Here is a 17917-nt window from a genome sequence, read left to right on the forward strand (position 1 = left end):
TTTCTAGAAATGACTTTACTTCCCACCCAAAAATTTGTCACTCTGTCTTTTCAAATAATTTCACTTTCACAGTGTCCTCAATTTTTAAATGTTTTCACTTTCAGAAGGATTCTCATGTTCTAAATTGGTAATACTTTTCAGAAATTTCCCCACTTTTCAGATCATTTCCAGCAACTTCTGATAAGATCTTACTTTTGTAAGGACTCAATGACCCACAGTGGTTCGAGTAGTATAATCCCACCCCCCTGCAACAATAGCAACGTTAAAAATATGAATCTTTAAGTATCTCACCATTCGATTCAATCCCTGAGATATGATTCAGAATTGATTTTTGATTCACAGTGATTCCTGAGTCACATCACGTCCCCTATTTCTTATACAGTGATAATAATGTCAGCATCTGCTCCAGTCTGTTGTGCATAAAAAGACTGTATGTTATTTGACATTAAAAAGCTTAATAAAAAGTGCTCAAAATATTTTTAAGCACATCTTTTAATCAGCTAATTACAGCAATCACAATGAAAACAGCAATTTGTGCTTAAATTGCCAAATATTTTAACATTAGTAGATGTGTGGGCTTAAGCAGGAAGGGTTAGCAGAAAAAAAAAATCATAAATCGAAAGTATTTAGTTTAAATTATGCTGTGGGATAGCAGGTGTTATGTTTTAACAAGTAGCCATGTTACCTCGTGACTTTTCAGCCGAAAGTGTCATCAGTTGTCATGGTTACAACATTGTTCAAACACTCAACATTTCTGTTATTTCTAATATCTGCATAGAAGATACAGATTTAATGAAACAAAGGGCTCTTTGAGGTTTCAGTGTCCATTATTATCCCATACACATTTGACATATAGTCACCAGTTAACACGGTCACCCATTAAACTAACACCCGTCTTTGACTTGAGACAGATGACAGATTAAGTTGTTTTTATTGTCCGTGCTGGTCAACCGTATGAACTGCTCTTGAAGCAAGCCACTAGGAATGGGTGTAAATACGGTAATACCCTAAACCAGGATATTGAAAAATAGTCACGGTATTGCTTTGATTACCGTCACTAAGACAGTGCTGTGTGGTGAGTGAATATTTATAACAAATTCCTCCAGAATCTGTGTCCTTTTCCACCAGCAGCACCACTGACTGTGTGTGAGGATGCTTTAAAAGTGAGAAAAGAGCTCGTGTTATTGACTTCAGTCTAATTCTGGTGTGTGCATAAATACGGACACATTTATACTCACTGTGGCCTAGCACAGATCTGGCACTGCACTCTGGTCCTCTCTGAAGTCAAACTAACAAATGTCAGCCACTGGCTGTAATGTGATCTACAGCAATGTGAGTTTGAAAACACTTTATTTCTTTCAGTGTTTAGAAATTCTTATTGATTATTATTTCTCATATAACCTCAGGGAGGATGTCCGTGTCATTGATGGAGAGGAGAAAAGAACTTCGTCCGAACCTCTCTTAATGTTACTCAATTTACTCAAGTTTAAATCAATGCTTCAACCATGAATCAATTCTATTCTGCACATTGCTTCATAAACATAATTTTTTAGACCTGTAGCATTTTGTCAATGTTATGTACCTTGCCATAGAGTCGCACACCTGCTCGCTGTGATTGTACACGCACACCCACAAGCGCTTATATAATGTCTTTGAACACCTGGCTATAAAACTGTATACCCGGTAAATATTTGGAAGGGTATGAAGGCATTAAAACATGAAAACCACCCAATTCTACAGGCTACATTACTTTAGCTTAGCACAATCAGCAGATTTATTGGGTCAGGCTTCCTTCTACCTGGGATCCACAGTGAGTCTTAAAACTTTTCTTTTGGGAAAACAGGGTGGACTGAGTAGCTCCAAGCTCCACAGACAGTGCATAAGTGTGTCAGATACATAGACTGTAAAAAGAATTGGACAAAGCCTGTGTGACATCAGCTGTTTGATTACAACAGGTGGACTCAAACAGCATTTGAAGCCAATCTGCGGCAGGTTCCATATTGAAATTGCTCTCTTAACCAAACTTTTCATCAACCTAACGGCAGACAAGAGCCTGCCCACTGAGCTCAACTTCCTGTCAGCTAAGCTAGCTAGCATTCTGGTTGACAGATAGGTAGCGTCTGCCTGTCGTATTGCAATTTTTCGCACTTCTGCATTGGCTTTATTTTCAGGACCGGAGGTTGCTGCTTGGTCAGATACGGCATTGTAAACATTACCAACATTACTGAGCTAGTACTGCTAATGCTAACAGTGCAGCAAACTAGCTATACACATCTCCTGCACTCAGGATGTAATAAAGTACATTTAAAGATATTGCTTCATGAGAATGTATCAGAATTGTGGAAATTTTTAGAACTTGCGATTTGGATACATTTTTTTCCCAGCACCTCTAGTAAACCTACCAAGGGTGTTAGCATATTTGGTTCTTCCGTTCAGTTGTTAGTTACCATGAGTTTCTTCAGTACAGTCAAAAGTTTTGGTAGTCAGTTATGCTTTCATTCTGGAAGAACATCTTCCCTGAATGCCAAATTTTGAAGAACAGCTCTGTGTGTTTATTCAGATTCTCCACAGATGACGAAGGCATCGACCTCTGGTTTGGGAGACTGATTCTGACTCTTGTGGCTCAACTTTTCATTGAGTGGCATCCGTTTCAATAATTCCTTTACTTTTCCAAACTGTCCAACTTTCCAAAGACCTCTCTCATGTCGAATACACTGCTTGTCCTTACTTTTTGAAAATGTTACTTCCCCAGAATGTTCTGAGGTCTAAAGAAACATTTTTTTCCCCGCACATTTCTTTCCCTTTTTTAACATGTCCTCAGCCTCCCAAAGTCCCCACTTTTCGAAGTGTTATCAACCTCCAAACTGGGCCTGCTTTTTTTCAAAGGTCAAGTGGTCTACAAATTTTGTAGTGTCCTTCATTTTCAAGGTTGTCTTCTCAGTACAAAAATGTCCTAATTTTCCAAGCAATTTTTGTCATTTTAAAATCTGCCTTCATTTTCAGAAAAGTCCTAACTTTTGCACTGGGTGATATTTTTTCAAAACTTTCCCCACATTTAAAAAAAGTTTTCACCACATTAAAGAAGTCCTCACTTTACTCAAAAGTCTTTTCTTTCTAAGAACTTTATAATTTTACTAAAGAAAAAAAAAAGAAGAAAAAAAACCAAGTGATCTTACTTGTGAAAATATTCCTCACTATGCTAAAAATTTCTTATTTACCAAATAACACCAACACTTTAAAAGCTTGTCCCCATTTTCATAAACTTCCACATTTTCCAGACTGGAACAACGCATCCAAAAATGCCCTCACTTTCAAAGAATGTCGTCACTTTTTAAGAATGTCTCAACACCCAAAAATATTCCCGTTTGTAAAGGAAGATTTTCATGCTGGTAGTTTGCATTAAAATAGATTCAGACTCCTTATAGGGAAAAGCTTATTCTTTCCAAGAGATATCAGTGGTGAACAAGTACTTTAGAATAAAGTTCTCATGTCAGTTCTCAGCAGGGTTTCAAACGCCTCGCTGATACTAACACTTGAGACAGTTATCTGCTCCAGACGGGGCTCTGACTCAGAGCTTTTGTTTGTTCTATTCAAAAATGTTTGACAGAGGGAAGTTGATGTACGAGAGAAAACTTGTAGCTATGCAGTGCATTGTGGGTAGCTTCCTCTCATTTATGCTTTGGGAGTCGTCAACAAAGAACCAGCGGAGGCACCTCAGGAGGGAGGAGAGGATAATGAAAAGTTTGATTATCTGAGTTGCACTCTGTTTTCCACAATAATTCATGGTAGAAATTAAATTCTGCATACAGTTCTCTTAATTTGACTTTAATTAAACAATACTCTATAAATGGTACTTTCAATGACCAAACGTTCCCATGTAGCCTCGTAGCGGGTCCCCAGCCATTAAGACTGATATACAGTCGGTCTCTGGGGGCCGGCCTGGAGTCTGATTTGCAGGAATGACAGCTGATGACTTCAAAAAGTTAATTAACTTTTCAATTAGGACGGCGTCTGACACTGACGTGTCTGTTTAGACGCTGCACAGGGAGAAAAGACTTGTGTAATAGATTGATGTACTTCAGCATCTTTGAGCACTTAGATAATGGTTTGTAATGTGAACAAGGGAAATTTAGGAGATAGTTATATATTTTTAAGGAAGTTAATAGATAGTTGCTAACATTTTAGATGAGGGTTTGCTTGGCCTTATCTTACACAGTCTTTTTGATTGTTATGATGGTCACTTTGTCAGATTAGGTGGTCACAGAACCATAAATTCTGTGACTTGACCAACAGACATGATAGATGCAATGGTAATCATCCAATCATCACAACCAATGTGATAACATTAGGAGGAAAAGAGGCAAGGCTGGACAACACCCAGAGAGAAGACTGTAAACAAACATACTACATTTTATTGTGCTCTATTTGTCTATCCAAGCTTTGAGATTAATGATACACTTGCTGGATGCTAATGCTAATGCTAACGGCAGTTAGTGGTTATGGACTGTGACAGGAACCTGCAGAGTTTCCTTTTTAAAAAGTCTCACACACTGAGGATGAAGTGTTTCTAGTCATATCTTCTCTCCCTCCAGCTGTCTCTCTCTCTTTCTCGATCTCTCTGTGTCCCACACACACAAACAGCATCGCCATTAGGGTCAGCTGCAGGTCTGTGCTTAGGAATATCTCCTGCTTGTGTGTTTCCTTTATCATTTCAGGGATGCATCAGAAAGTCATTCCAGCTGTTGTCATGGTAATTTAGGACATTGTCTGACAGTTTACAAAGGGAAACAATCCCCTAAAGTTGTTTATTCTGCTAGCTTCTGCTCTCACTGTGAAGTGTCTGAAATCATACGACCAAGATATCAAACATGCCACAAATCCCTCTGACCAGTCGGGAGAAGCTCGTTGGGTCATCGTCGGGCTGTGGTTGGCCATTGTATCCCCCCTGTACACATCATGACAAACGACATCTGATCAGACTGAAAGTCAGCCCGTCGTGCAACTCAAAATTTGTGGCTGAATCGGACAAAATCACACAGTGTACACCCGGCTTAAGACTATAACCATGGGAAAGGAACTCATCGTGGATTGAAATTAAGTAAGGGGAAAGTAAAAAAGGCAAATGTTTAACAACACAAGATGCAGATGACCTCTGACTTGTCCAGTGAGCTGTCTGTGAGGTTGAAATGAGACTTTAAGGAGCAGTGGCTGCAGGGAGACACTGCAGTGACTTACACAAAGTTTGCTGGAAGAAACAATAAATTATGTGATTAATCACTATTAAAAATTACATTATACATGCATATTGCACAGCATTTACTGATAAGTCAAATCCTTTAAACAAAACTTAATCTTTACTTTTTTAGTGCTTTTGAGGGATTATTCAATTTAAAAGTTGCATTTTATCAGTGTAACACAGACTATAATATGGTTTAAAGTAGATTGAAGAGCATTTAAAGTGTTCATTAATGTGTTTTACAGCAACTATATTTACTTTTAAGCATCTTCAACAGTTAATAAATGATAAATAGCCTATATTTGACCTAAAACTTCTTTAAAACCCTCTGAAATTGAAAATGCACCTCTTGCCCTTCATCAGTGGATGGAGATTTTTTTAAGTGTCACAGAGAGTTGGGAAGCATTAATAAATAAAAACTACTTAATTAATAAATACAACAAATAATTCATGGAATTTTAAATGATTACAACTATGTTATACATCATCAATCATTCATTAAATTGTAGTTGTTGACAAATAAATACAGAACAATGTCCTTGTGTCTGCTCTTGCTGCATTAATGTGGGTTCTAGTGTCTTAAATTTGTTTATACTTTAAAGGGAAGCCTCCAAACTCATTCACTCCTCACTCTCCCTGCAGAGGAGGAGCAACCATTTGTGCATCATTTAGGATATTAGATCAAATATCCTCACCATTTGCTCACAAACTCTCTCTTCTTGAATGCAATGTTTTCAATTAGAGCGTGATTTCCTCAATTTTGGGCTAATATTTAGGCGTGTGCCAGGCTCTAATTGAGATGGGTGGGTGGCTGTGTGCACTGACGTGGGGACAATGTGCTAGCGTGGCGCTACTCATTAGCCCGGCAGTGCCTTACACCTGGGGTTCATTCAGAGCAGGGGTCAGAGTGCACGGGAATTTGTACGATAATTATTGACAAGCAGATGTTATAAAATCATTTATGGTAATGCAATCATAATAAATGGGCTGTGTGTAGTCGGGCAGATGAGCGGAGGGGGAGAAAGTTGATGCGAGAAGGGGAGAAAGAGGGAAATTTACACAAAACTGGCAGAGTGATTGCATTAAAGTTTATGTAGATGATGGAAAAATGTATGGAGGAGAGAGCACCTGCATGTAGCACACTCACATACATAAATTAAGACGTTTTGATTGGTAGAAACAAGAAATAAGGCTGTTTAATTTTTGTTGCCTGTAAATTAAGCATGATCTCAAATTAAGGAAGTATTCAGGTTTGATACATTTAGACTTTTATTAAACAAATCTGATGTAATGTCACAAAAATAAGATTTTTCTTACGTTTGCAGACCAACAGCCTGACTTTAAATGTTTATCTGGTTATTTTGCAGCATGTCTAGCTGCTTTTGATCACAACGCTGCCATTTAATTATAAAAATAACCTCTATCCCCGGTGTAAGGAGGCTCCTCACAAATAAAATATTAGGAACTAAAAGGGGGGGAACAGCTAGGTGTCTTAACATATATTGTCATTTGCTATAAGACACCCTATCTGTCTCACGAAATGTGTCAGGAATTACCGCCAATTCCAAAAACATGCATTAGCCCCCACCTTAGGTGCAATAGTTCTTTTTACAGCGGGCAAATATCGCAACGAAACACGGCTGTGCGAGGCAGCTAACCTGGCAGCTGGCGGAGAATAACCCTGCACAGGAAGAAAGCAACCATGTTATCATGCACACACATGTGGCCTGGGTAAAGATTAAGCCGTATTCATCCCTGGCTGCTTCGCTCTCTCCTGCCTCAGTCCATCACAAGATATGGCAGCCGTTCAGCCAGGAAGCCAGGAGAGGTGCCACGGATTTCACGGCGTTCCCAAATCAGGCCGTCTGGAGACTCGGGCGAGGTGCTCCACGGCTCCGCTACTCGCCTCAGCTTTCCCACAGATCCTAAGCTCCGTACTGATGCTGGGGGTTTGGAATTTTGTTGGATGGGAGCTTTTGGTGCAAACAGAGGCTCCTTTGCACCCACCTTAACACACAAACACAGAGTCACACTCTATACAATCCCTTGTTGTGTGCATGGAATTGGGAATCATCTGCTGATTCATGATTTCTGAGCACCATTGTTCAACAGCGTGTTAATATTTTCAGGGAGTTTTTTTAAGGGGAGTGGATTTACTTGAATGAAAACAGAGTGTAAGAAAGGAAAATGATCATTTAGCATGGAGAAGTGAGGGATCATTGCGTGTCCCTGCTGACATGTACATTATCGCTGAATGGGGCTGGGGGCTCAGAGTGCTGTTGGCCTTGACTTGGGAGAGGGGCTTACACCCTGAGAGCTACTTAGGGGCCTCTCGGTGCTAAGCCGCTAATAATTCCTGCAGTTGCCTTAAAAAAGGAGGAACACAAAAGGCGAAACAAAGTGATGAATGCAGGGTGGATGGTAATACAACAGCATGAGCGGGGGGCTTCCACAGTGAAGGTGTGAGTGCGAAGGCAGCCACGCGGGTCAAATGGGTAAAAGGGAAAAATATATTATGCAGCAAGTTGATTTAAAAATGTCCAAGTGGGAGGACACAATATAAACCTTCACTTTTTAATGTCTAAAGTTGTTTCTTTATCAAGTTATATCTTCAAGATGCTGGAAATGGAATTTAGATTTTTAAGTTAATGACATTTGTGAAATAATTGCAAACAAATTTAATAGTACTCACTTAAATGATATTTTCATTTCTTTTTCATGAATCATTAGAGCTAAAAAGCTGATTCATCTTATAAATGTGTCATTTTTGTTGCTTTTTTCTAGCATCAGAAAAGCACTTTTAGTGGGCCCTGATTACCTAGGTATTTAATGATAATATGTGGTAATTATGTAGTTATTTCTAAAGAATTAGGGGGTAATTACCCTAGTAATAATGTTGAATTTCAAAAAGTAATAATGCAGAAACATGGTAATATTAGTGAAGTTTTAGATGGTATTTTATGCTAACCCTAACCCTCTAATCCTGGCTCTAGCCTTTGTAATATTGTGACAGTTCTCTAGTAATTCAGTGGTATTTTACTAATTAATTTCTTAGAATAAGATGATAATTTTTAATTTCAAATTCACATTTTTTTATTAAGGAAGGGGAGTTCTTCCTTAATAATTTTTTTAAGTAATCTTTAGGGTTAGGAGTAAGGCTAGGGTAAAATACCACCTAATTATCAGAGAATTGCCACAATATTACAATGGTTAGGGCTAGGATTAGAGGGTTAAGGTTAATGTAAAATACCACCTAATTCACAGAGAAGTGCCACAACATTACAAGGAATTGCTCGATAATAAATACACTATTACTCGGTAAATACTTCCTTACTATTACTATATTTCCAAGTTATTAATTTACTTCTTTTTTTTTTTTTTTTTTTTTTTTACTTTTTTTTTAAACTCATGCCAACTTATTTCTACGTAATTACCACCTTATTCTTGAGAACCATTAAAGGTCATTGGGGCCTCATACAATAAAGTTCTACCAGTCCATTTTTTTAAATCAATTTCATTAGTGGTTTAACCTTGTGGGTCACAAAGCTCTTTCCAGCAGGTCCTGAATGTGTGCCAAGAAAAAACTGGAAAAGCGAAAGGAAGCCCAGAGTGTACATACAGTAAATTCATACACGCATTAATTAGGTTTGTGTATGATATTAAGTTAATTTTAGTATTTGTTTCAAGATTTTTACTTTTCCCCCTTTTCTTTGGATCAGAAAGCTGTTTCCCAAGATAATGAGCAAATTCCATAAGAAATTTCCAAAGACTCATGTTATCTCAGGTAAATGGAGTAAGATTAGATGTATCTAAGTACGTCCCTCTGTTGATGATGATGATGATGATGATGGTTATTTTAAGCATGGCCTTCCTAACCTTAGCCATGTATTAAGAGTAACTAAAGTACAGGATCACTGTTTTTTTAACATCGTATACATCGTATTAAACAAATAAGAATGGTTGGAAGTTTAAAAATTTGAGTCACAGTTTCTCTTGAAGAGGTGGTGGTTGGTCCAGATGCCTGACCAGTTGAGAAATACTGATCTCAGAATTTCTGCAGTTAGTTGTGATTAATTGCATCCTTTTGATCGCATTTTAAAATTCTATTTTACATTCAGAACTGTTTTTGTGTCATTTTGGGTTTTTGTTCTGTCTTGAACTAAGGGTGACTGACTTCCTGTTTGGATACAGATCTGCTTTTATAGGTAGATTTAACTACAGAAAAAGGAACTTGTTATGGATTGAAAAGGAAATGAGTGAACAGTAAAAAGGTAAATGTTTGATAACACAAGGTGCAGATGACTTTTGACTTGTCCACTGAGCTGTCTGTGAGGTTTGAAAGTGAAATGAAACATTGGTGGAGTTTTTTAAATCACTGTCGCTGCTGGGAAACGTTTCACTGGCTTAGTACATTGCACAGCAAGGAACAGCAAATCTAAAGGTAATTGCAATACAAAAAAAGCATTAATTGTGGACCTTAAATTATTGCAATTACACTTAAGTTAATTTTCTAAAATAAATGCAATAGTGTCAGTAGAACACATCTTTAACCAGACAGTATGATGGGAATGAGGATGTTATAATTGTGAATAATAATCATGCACATGCATGCAAAGTGCAAAAATCAGTAAAATTTAGCTCATTTGCACTAAATGTTAGGTGATAAAATCCTCTCCCTTTTTTGTCATTTAAGATGCACTCCTCATCAAGGATGTTTGTAACAGAAAAGGTGTCTGCTTTGCTCATAAATCACAGTTTTTTTTTTAATTCTAGGAAGGAGAAACAACATACTGGTGTAAATTTATAGTGTAAACTTGAGTGATGAGTCTCATTGTGTGGCTGAAACTTTTTAATAGCACCAAATGTAAACAAAAAGCGCTCTGCGTCGCCTTGAGAGGGCTCACAAGCAATGCCAAAGGAGCCAGGTAATCACAATGGTGTATCCAGGCATGAACGATTAGCTTACCCATCTGAATATTCAAGGTGATGCCCGAGCCATTTGTGTTGTGCTTCCTACATCCTCGCTTCAGCACACACTGATGAAGGAAGGAGGGTGGGGGGGGGGGGCTGCAGCGGAGAATCCAAAGTGGTTTCCCTGTGTCAGTAATTTTTTATTTCCGAAAAAGCCACTGGTGCAGTGTATTAGTCATAATTTATGTTTATCATCGCTTGTACCCCGGCTGACTTCAACAAACCGTTTAACGCTCCAAGCATATGTGCATATGGCTGCTTTAATAGCTATTCTGCATGGAGGAGCACTTTAAAGACTCTAAATCATTTCTTTGGACAAACACTAATGAATTATGTCACCACAAGTGCAATTCAAAGTGCAGGGGAACCAGTGGTAATTATTGGGAGGCTTGGAGATTTTAATTAAGAGGAGTGGGCTTCTTTAAAGTATAACTAAGAGGATTCAGAGCGAGAGCTAGGGCGGGTCAGTCATTAGATCATCTGATGGAGAAAAAGAAGATGGACTCGACTCATAACTGAGATATAATCTGTATAAACACCTAGAAACACTCACTCAAAGCTGACTTTTAAAGGTGGCATATCCATCTTATTACATAATGAAACCATTGCAACTTTAGATGCACTGTCTGAAGTGATGAATCTTATAAACAATTACAGGTTTTTGTGTAACATTTTGTAAATAAGCTTCAGCGTCTTTGTTTAAAGGCAGTGATAGTTCATGAATATGTCTCTGAGGTAAAAATAAAACCAGCTGAGAAAAAGTAATGAGTTAGGGCAACAATGTTCCTTTTCATGAATTAATCAAATGTTTGTTTCCTGCATGCGTCAAGGCCTCGTGTCTTAGGATGAACAATGGTGTAAGCATCCTCTTGTTTAGTCGTTAATAAATCATTACCTCTCCTGTTGGCTGAAGCTCTCTTTCAGCCTCTTTAACACAAATAAAAATGTGCACTTTTTTCTGATAGAAGCATATCTGCACACTGGACGTGCTAATATGTTCACAAGAAGGGTTGTGTTATTGCGTGGAGGCACATTAATGCCGTTTCTTGGCTGTTTTTGAAACATGCAGCTTAGTGCCATAAATTCTGCTTTAATGTCATCTCCTTATTTTTTATCATATTTAAAGACATTTTATGAAGTTTGTTTAAGAAGCCAGTGACAGCTCTGAAGGCTCTTCTTGCCACATGATGTCTATTTACATCTGAATATGTAAGCAGGACCATTATGAATGTCCTGAAATCAGATTTATCCGGTAAAAATACCCTCATTCCAAATCATTAAAAAATGGCAACAAGCTGTGTGGATTTTTTTTTTCACACAAAAAATAGCTGAAATATGGCATGTGAGAAATGTGCAAGGTGGCCGTCTTACAGAAGGTGTAGAGGTGGGATAAATTTAATTACAGCTTCAAATATTCATTTGGCAAATATATCAAGGTTGGAAACACAGGCCCAGAAATGGCAAGCCAGTCTGGCAGGCGCTCACAATAGCGGATGGCAAATGACAGTAATCCATGAAAAGAGACCAGACATTTATAGAATTTATAGAGAAGGACTCGCCATCCAGATCTCTGATGTTTGTGGGATTTGCTCATTGGCATGTTCAACGTAGGGAAATATATAAAATAAACTCAACCTGTTTTTCTTCCCAGTACTTTAGTTGCTAAATTGATTTGGGTTAATTATTGAGCCACATGTGAGAGACATTTTGCAGTGACTTTCCTGACTTTTTCTTTCTTGATCAAAATGAATAAATGTATAAATTCACCGTGTTTGAATGGATGTTCTTTTGAGCTGTTTGCAGAGATAATTTTGATTTAAATGTATAGAAAAACCCACTGTTTATCATAAAGGGGCTTCAAAGAGCGGTGAGTAATTACGGTTGAGACAAACAAGCCATCTCGTCTGTGTCTCTTTTGTTCCGAGGCCTCAGATGGTCACTTGACACGTTCGCAGTAGCAGGAAACGCAACACGTGAGCCTCGCTGCTCTCTGATCTAACACGCTCGCTGTCTCGTCTCCAGCTGTGCAACGATTGTAGCGGCAGCACCAGCGAGGCACCAGGCACAGGTGAAGGTACGCCGAGGCACTTCCTCTTCCTGTGACAGCGAGTGAAGGCGCCCTACTTTGCATCTGTTATCGCGCTTTGCCCTGCATAGGGTTGATTTAATCAGCGTGTTAGTGGGAGGAGGGGAAGATGGGGAGGGAGAGAGTCTGCCTCACCTTCCCGAGGAGAGCACGGGGGCGGTGAGTGGTTCTCCGAAGACCACACAGTCACAGAGAGTCCCGGAGCTCATGCCAAACAGCTCCCCGGCACCATCCCCTCCTCCCACTAACAACCAGATTAGAGTAGAGCAAACCTCACCCAACTTGCTCCCACCTCCAGGGGGCTCCCTCTGCGGAGCTGCCGCCGCTCTGGAGTCACTCATAGGAGGAGAACACCGGGCATCAGATGGAGCTAAGGTGCCGGTCTGAATGAGCTCTATAACAAAGAGAGCAAAACAGTTAAGACAGATGTGGGAACTCAAACTGACCTACATTACAAAACCACAAACCATTTTCCCTGCATGCATCTTTGTTATTTCATATTACGGGCACACTGACTGAAGAGTCTGATAAATAAAACCTGTTTGTTTAATTTTAAAGATACAAATAGTTGCTATTTTTGCAGAGCAATGTTGGAGAATAAAGAAGGAAACTCTAAGGCAAGATCAAGATGGATTTAACATTATGTAGAGTGAAAATATTAACATATGGCTCCACAGTCGTCATGGGAAAACTGTCACCCGGAAAGTGAGTTTTTTAACTGACAAAAAGGAGGGATAAAAGAGAAGAACTGGGTTATTATGAGACCAAAAAGAAGGTCAGTATCAGCTGGATTAACAAGAGTAACATATGTTTAGGCCCATGATAAAGTAACATTTGCTTACAGAACAGGTCATGATGGATTAAAGGGTCACTCTCAACGAATCAAGACCAATGTTTATTTCCTGATTCAAGCCAACTGAAAACCAGCAGTGTTATTTTAAGCATGGCCTTCCTAACCTTAGCCATGTGTTAAGAGTAACTAAAAACCAGGACCACTTTTTTTTTTATCAACTAACACCATGTTTACGGGTACGAAGTAGTGTTTTTGATGGATGCCATTACAAATCTCAACATTCATGTACAACTTTTATAAAATTCTATATGTGTGTTAGAAACATCCAAAGCAGCTTCCCTCTACAGATGATAAGCTGAGGGAAGATGACATATACACTACATTCTAGGTTTTGCACAAAAACTACCACACCTGAATCAGCAAATTGTTTCGAGTCAAGTGGACTGAAAGGGTCATCACTGTTTTATTTATTGATTTAGTGGTTACTCTATGGGTGGCAGAAGCTCAGTCTGTAAGGACTTGAGCTAGGGATCAGAAGGTTGGACCATATCTGGACTTTGGCCTTGTTGCTGGAGAGGTGCCAGTTCGCTTCCTGAGTACTGAGAAATTGCCCTTGAGCAAGGCACTGAACCCCCAACAGCTCCTGGCAGCGCTGTAGCAAGGCCATCATTCTGACAGATCAACAACGGAGTGTGCACTGGGAATTTCCCTTCAGGGAATAATAAAGTGTGTCTTCTTCTTCTAATGGACATGTTTTGTCTGTTATGATGCCATGACGTCAGACAATGCTACAAACTACTACAAAATACTGTCTTGGCTGACAGGCAAAACTACGAGTGTGATCCCGATCAGTGTGAACAACAACGACTGTGGACTCATCTCGATGTATCAGGGAGAGGACAATGTGGACTTTAAGTAAGAATGTGGTCATGTCAAGAAAATTAGCCAGTTAGCCTAGCTATGCTAGCTTTGCTGTGTGTAAATAGAAGATCATAAGTGAGAAGAAGATTTGGAGTAGACTCTCTAGTAAATGTTACTACACAGATATGGAAAAAATGCTATCCTGTTAGTAAGCAACACCCAAGACTTCCACTGGGTCCATCTCCATCACAGCTGCGCTGCAGTTTGACTGCATGTCCCCGCCATCCGTCAACACCCACCTACTGCGTTTTCAGTGAGCAACACTGCCAGACTGCTTGACCCAAGAGACAGAGGAGTTAACGCAGTAATTACATAACAAACACATGCAAAGTTATTGTTCCAAACTGCAGAAGCTGGAGAAAGAGGGATTTGGGCTGTCTCTTTATTTGTCTTTTTATGTTGACTTTTGAGCTTCTACCACAGGTAAGTAACCTGTAAATAAATGGCTTCCTCTTGTCCCTCTGATCTGTTGACTCTGGGCCTGGCAACGTCCCATATGGCGTTTTGTCGATGTAGTAAAGTGAAATACAATCTGGCATCTGGTGTCAACACAAAGTATTTGATTCTGAAATTTAAGTGGCAAAACTTCCTGCCTTGCTTGACCTCCCCTTTTATAAATCGATGCATATCCAGCAAAAACAGAAGCCCCGTGTATCTACTGCAGAGGGCTCCGAAATGCCAGAGCTGTTACGAAGCAGTGGAAGCACTCTCACTGACTTAAACTGAAAAATCAGCTCTGTTGCTGTGACGGAGCAGAGAAAGACCCAACATGTATCTGGTGGAATTTAGGGGTCAGTGCACACATTGTTGATGTCAGGCCAGGGTGTCAAATTAGATGGAAGATGTACAAAAAGTTCTGACATTCTAGTGTTGTTGAATTGTGGTTGTGGAGTGTCTTGGATGAGTTGTTGATTATGTCACTTCATATTCAGGGTTGATGGTGCAGCCCATCATCAAGGGCTGCGGGGAAGCAGTAAGGCCAAAATCTAGCCACATTCTCGTAGTCTGATCCAGCCTTTAGTGATTAAGCACTTGGGTTGTACTGCTAACATATGTTACTTTAGTGTTTTTGTTTGAAAATGTTGAGGCTATTTCACTCAGATTCTTTGGAGGGCATCACTGACCAGTCAGAGATGTTCCCAATCCTCTCCTGTCCATTCATGTCTGCAACATTCGCTGTTTCAGTAATCACTGACAGCTCGAAGGCTGCATCCACAATGCAGTCCTTCATGCTCAATTCTGATCTTTTGCTTGGATCTGAAGGTTTTGTTTGGCTGTTCACACTGCGGCTGAATTCCAAACAATCAGACATACATATCTGATTCAGGCTGCAGTAGAAAGTGACCCAAATCAGACTTATCCAGGACTCACATCTGACTTTTTCTGACAGTGTAAACAGCAGAGGTTACATTGAATCTGATCTTTTCAAGGTTGAGGCCACTTTCATATGCGGCTCTAATCAAATCCAATCTTTTGGAATTCATCTGCAGTGAACAGCCAAATATAAAAAATCAGATCTGAGAAAAGATCAGCATTAAGGTCTGCAGTGTGAGTGCAGCCTAAGTTCGACATAAGGATCTGATCTCTTAAAACTCTTTTTAAAGTAGACTGAACGTGTTGTAGGAAGATGCATCATGTCATAGAGCAGTGATTATCAACTGGTGGCCAGGGGACTGCTTCAGGCCCACCATATCTTCCCATCTGGCCCATGGAGCGTTATTAAATTCAGCAAATGGGCAGAGAAAAAAACTTGTTGAGGTATTTCATGGCTTGGTTTTTTATAAACTCCCTACAGCTATTGAAACAAGTCCAAAAACAATAAGACTAAAACTCTTTCATTAGGAGTTGCTTATTTCATCAATTTTTCAGAAATCCACCAGTCAGCTATTATTATAAAATGCGATGCATGGTGAACACTAGGGATGTCCTGATACCATTTTTTCCTTCCCGATATGATTCCGATACCAAGGTGTTGGTATCGGCCAATACCGAGTACTGATCCGATACCAGTATGAACTTTCTGGACTAACTGTGCAGAGTAGCTAATTATTTTAGACCTATATTTGACTCAACAAATAGAATCATAATGTACAACATCTCTGTGACTCAAAAGTTGTCTTTCTGCTGGTTATTGAGTTTTACTCCTAAATATTTAAATAACAATAATACAGGGGGCTGCATCACAGGCTCCCTCTATATCGTGCTCTAATTGGGCAGCATGACATGATTACGGAACAGCCTGCTGGCTGACAAACCCTCACAAAGAGTAAACAATGTGGAGGATAGCATTCATGTTAGCATTCGAGGTAGTGGTAATAAATGATCGGAATTTGAATAAATGGATAAAAAAGATGTTCAATGTTGCGTTTACTGGTGTGGATCTAATAATTAAAGTCCCCAAAAGTCACACCAGCTCCAGGATTGCTAAAAATGCTGCTGCAAAGGATTCAAAAGTGTCAATGGGAAGGCACAACAGCTAGGTTCAAGAGGAAAAGCAAGTGAAAGGCAATGATTGATTATCAAAAGTTATTAAACTTTTGCTAAACTTTGTCACTTCTTGTTTTTCCAACAGCGCCTATCTGGAATACATTTTAACGATCAAATTCAGAGAAAAACCGTCATGCAAACGGCATTCTTTGCTGCTGCAGTGGGTCCTTTGCTTTTTCTTCGCTGCTCTAAAATGGTAGCCCATGCATGATGTGCTAGCTTTAGTGCTAACAGTTAGCACAGAAAAACGAAGCAAAATATAAAGTTAAACCAAACGGTATCGGATCGGTGCCTAAACTCGTGTACTCGCTGGTATCAATACCCGCATTTTAAGCAGTATCGGACATATTTCCGATACTGGTTTTGGAATCGGAACAGCCCAAGAAAACATATACTTGTCAGTCCATTCTTGATAAAAGTTGCTAAAGTTTCCATCAACTTTTAGCTTCAAGCATTTTAAGAGTATAATTTTCCCAGCTGGATTTTTTCACTAATCACTGCACAGCATATTAGCCCGGTAATGAACAACATGGCAGCTCCAGAAAATATTCAGCTCAAATATCTCAATCGCCCCCTTGTGGCTGGCTGTGGTATAGGGATCAATCTCACTGATAGAGGCTAAAAATGGCATACATTTGAAAAAAAAAAATGAGTAAACAAAATCTGTTTAAAAGACAGAAGAAGAAAGTTTTGTTTACTCTGTTTTTTTTATTGGGTGTCTTTATTAGATATGCCTCTGCCTGTCTTGACCAGGAAACTCTTTCATATGAGATTTTTAACCTTTGTGAATTTTTTCCTTGTAAAAAAACTTCCATTTAAAGATTGATAGATAAAGAAGAAGTCATACCTAAATGGGTTCTTTAACTAAACCGGGCTGAGAAATTCTGTTGCCTCTAGCCAGCATCATCACGTCATAAAAGCTTTTGTTTTAACTGCAAATTGGAAATTGGATTTTAGTAGATGCTAACAAATGAAGTCCTCATGTAGATTTGGTTGTTAGATCAGAAAACACCCCCATGTGTTGTTCCAAGGGCCATGGATGAACAATGTACTTTTAATTGCGGAGACTTGTTCGTTAGCATCTTTGCTGAGCAACACCTACGGATACTAGAACATCATCAACAAAAAAAATTAGAAAAGCACGTTAAAGTGTTTGATTTGTTGGTTTGATTGACAAGTGACGGATGCATCAGTGAATCATTTAACACTGAAGAAGAGCACAAGAAAATGCAGACACTGTCGAGATTGGACTGCTTTAGTCAAACTTTCTCTCCAACACCTACTTTGTTTTCACCTCTGCATGCATTAACAGCAGCAGAAGCAGCGGCTAAACCCGTTTCTGGAATCAGGAAACTGAAGCCAAACCTTGAAAAGTGGTGACTTCTACCCTCCCGCTGTATGAAAACGGTCCGTGTGGAGGTAT

The 17917-nt window shown here is 39.3% G+C and overlaps 1 protein-coding gene across 1 annotated transcript in view; it reads right to left on the reverse strand.

Moving 5' to 3' along the window:
* Positions 1-12614: 12614 nt before the first annotated feature.
* efhb (EF-hand domain family, member B) overlaps positions 12615-17917 on the reverse strand; it is a 37563-nt gene continuing 32260 nt past the window's right edge. The window contains exon 14 of the mRNA XM_041794279.1: positions 12615-12687. Within this exon, the coding sequence (XP_041650213.1) occupies positions 12664-12687 (24 nt within the window). The 3' untranslated portion in view covers positions 12615-12663. The remainder of the gene's footprint in view (positions 12688-17917) is intronic.

This window comes from Cheilinus undulatus, linkage group 8 (genome assembly GCF_018320785.1).
Source record: "Cheilinus undulatus linkage group 8, ASM1832078v1, whole genome shotgun sequence".
NCBI lineage: Eukaryota > Metazoa > Chordata > Actinopteri > Labriformes > Labridae > Cheilinus > Cheilinus undulatus.